This window comes from Cariama cristata, unplaced genomic scaffold, assembly GCF_000690535.1.
Source record: "Cariama cristata isolate BGI_N322 unplaced genomic scaffold, ASM69053v1 scaffold4275, whole genome shotgun sequence".
Classification (NCBI taxonomy): domain Eukaryota; kingdom Metazoa; phylum Chordata; class Aves; order Cariamiformes; family Cariamidae; genus Cariama; species Cariama cristata.
The window spans coordinates 1-2,817 of NW_009617952.1; the positions used below are offsets into that span (position 1 = coordinate 1).

Below are 2,817 nucleotides of genomic sequence, written 5' to 3' on the forward strand. Positions count from 1 at the left end.
AGGCATTAAGTACCTCAGGCTTTTCCTCAATCCTTGTTACTATGTTTCCTCCCACATCCAACAAAGGATGGCGATTCTCCTTAGCCCTCATTTTGTTGCTAATGTATTTACGGAAACATTTTTTATTGTCATTTACGGCAGTAGCCAGATTAAGTTCTAGTTGGGCTTTGGCCCTTCTAATTTTCTCCCTGCATAGCCTCACGATGTCCTTGTAGTCCTCCTGAGTTGCCTGCCCCATCTACCAAAGGTCATAAACTCTTCTTTTTTTCCTGAGTTCCAGCCAAAGCTCTCTGTTCAGCCAGGCCAGTGGTCTTCCCTGTCAGCTTGTCTTTCAGCACATGGGGACAGCCTGCTCCTGTGCCTTTAAGATTTCCTTCACGCAGAATGTCCAGCCTTTCTGGAGTCCTTTGCCCTTCAGGACTGCCTCCCAAGGGACTCTGTCCACCAGCCTCCTAAAGAGGCCAAAGCCTGCCCTCTGGAAGTCCAAGGTAGTGGTTCTGTTCACCCCCCTCCTTACTGCTCCAAGAATCGAACACTCATCAGCATCCGATCACAGCCTGCATCAGTAAAGGAGTCTGGATGTAATAAAAAGTATATTGTTCTTATTATAGCATATTATAACAACAACCTATTACAAATAGTCAGGAAACAACACATGGAAATGTGTCAGTGTTGTGAAACAACTAAAGCATTAGGATGCGCCAAGATGCATCGACTTATTTCCATCCCTTTGTTTTTATTATAAGACAAAGAACAAAGGATCCTATTGTTATTGCCTCTACCCTGCTGCAGGGTCTTATTCTTGAAGCTGGAAAGGGAGGAGGGTGCAAAGTACTTCCTAGCTTTAACAGCTGTAGAAATAGCTTCCTCTACAAGAGAAGTTATAGATGAGGTGGTTTGCAGAATGTTTAATATACCTGTTTGTCCTGGGAAACCAGGTGGTCCTTTATTGCCTGGAAGTCCTGGAAGCCCTCGGGAGCCTGGAGGGCCTGGGGGACCTTGTGAGCCAGGAGAACCTTTGAGACCTTTGATTCCAGGTGGCCCAGCTAGGCCTCTGTCTCCCCTCTGACCTTTAAAGCCAGGTAAGCCTGAGAAAAAGAGCTTTAATCTATGTATGTAAATACAGGAAAAGAGTTCAGCAATCATATCTAAAAAGTAGAAAGTGATCAATTTTGGTATAAATTTGAGTATCATCAAACATGGCAAAATAACTTGGAAACTTTGCTACCATGCTGGAGTCCTGGCTTTGCCTAGATTTTTTTCACCTGGAATGTTTGTTTTCCTGTATTTCTTGAGTGAGAGACATATCAGTAGAAGCGCCCTGTGAAAAATCCCTACTAATTCATAAATACTTTTGGTATATATGTCTCCTAGCTCTCCCTAAATAACAGTTCCATCTAAGAATACGGAAGATAAAAGTATCACAGTAATGATAGGAGCTCAGTTAAGGACAACAGAGTAAGAGATAAGTCTTCAGTTTATTACTTGACAGTGAACACACTGTGATTTGGCCAGTTAAGGCACAGCACGGGAAGGAAAGGAAAGTTGGGAAACATCTGAGATGCGCACTCTACGTTCCCCGAGTTTAAGGAAATGTGCAAAATATAATGTACACCCCCACTACTGAGCAGCCCCCATGGAAATATTTGTCCTGCCAGCCACAAAAATCATGTCATTAAATCCCCTAGAAAAGGTGCGCAAAGCTTAGAGCTGTGAGGCAACCTGATGGATGTTGTGTACCTTGGGGTCCTGGCAGGCCCATGACACCTGCGAGTCCTGGTGGCCCTGGTAAGCCCGTGTCACATGGTAGACCAGGGAAGCCTGGACAGCCTGGTGCTCCGATATCACCTTCTGGGCCTCTAAAACCTTTGGCACCTGGAAATCCTGGGGTACCAGGCTGTCCTGGAAACAAAAAAAACATTGTAAAATGTTTCACTTCCATTACTCACCATCCCTCAGAATTCCTAATTGTAATTTTGAAATTTATGTGTTCGGTTATTGTAATTTCTTACTTATCCTCTAGTTTTTGCATAGTTTGTGAAAACTGATGCTTTGCTGCAATTTAGAATTGACTGTTGTGGAGAACTTCTTTCTTTAAGGAACAAATATGAACTCAACTCTCATCTATGGGCAGGGACAACTTTATGGCACAAAAAGCTAGTTTCTGATGTGTAGAAGCAGAATGGAAGAAGCTTACTGGCCTGCACTGGCTGCACAGCACCAGAGTCAGTTCTATAGGTGTTCCCTGCACAGCGGGTGGGTGTGTCTGCTTAGGGCTGGGCAAAAGGAAGAAACAGCAATATCTGCTATGAAGTGGGAAGGAAGTGGCACTGTGGAGACATCTGCAGCACCCAGCAAAACTCCCCTGCAGAAATGAGGAGTGCCCAAGATATTGTATCACCCTGAGCACACAAAGTCATCTCGCTTTCCCTGAGTGTTCTCCCACCTTTTGCAAGTCTTTTCAGATTTGAGTAAGTAAACTGAGGCAGGGACTATCTGTGTGGCAGAGCAGGAGGTCCTATGCGCAGATGGCCACTAGGCAGCCACTAAGAGTAGCAAGAATAGGAAGCTGCAGTATTACTCCATGGACTGGATAAAGGTATCTTCCCCTTCCTGCAGTACAGATCTCCTCAGTGGCTGATCAACCTTAACTGTGAAAGTGTAAACGTAAAAACAGGAGGTACTGTTCACGGTCACTATTATGGATCCAGGTTAGAGTAAGTTTTATCTGAATCAGGACTGACTTTGCTCAGATCTTCTCCTTTGAATACATGGAGATGCTTCATAAAAACTGGCTCATACCTTGAAGCCCAGGAA

The 2,817-nt window shown here is 44.4% G+C and overlaps 1 protein-coding gene across 1 annotated transcript in view; it reads right to left on the reverse strand.

The window, feature by feature from the left end:
- Positions 1–517: 517 nt before the first annotated feature.
- Positions 518–2,817, reverse strand: part of COL4A4 (collagen, type IV, alpha 4) — a gene marked incomplete at its 3' end in the record, with an annotated part of 45,464 nt that continues 43,164 nt past the window's right edge. Inside the window, exons 27-29 of the mRNA XM_009700668.1 lie at positions 1,741–1,902; positions 918–1,088; positions 518–575 (exon numbers count right to left, since the gene is read on the reverse strand). Of these exons, the coding sequence (XP_009698970.1) occupies positions 518–575; positions 918–1,088; positions 1,741–1,902 (391 nt within the window). The remainder of the gene's footprint in view (positions 576–917; positions 1,089–1,740; positions 1,903–2,817) is intronic.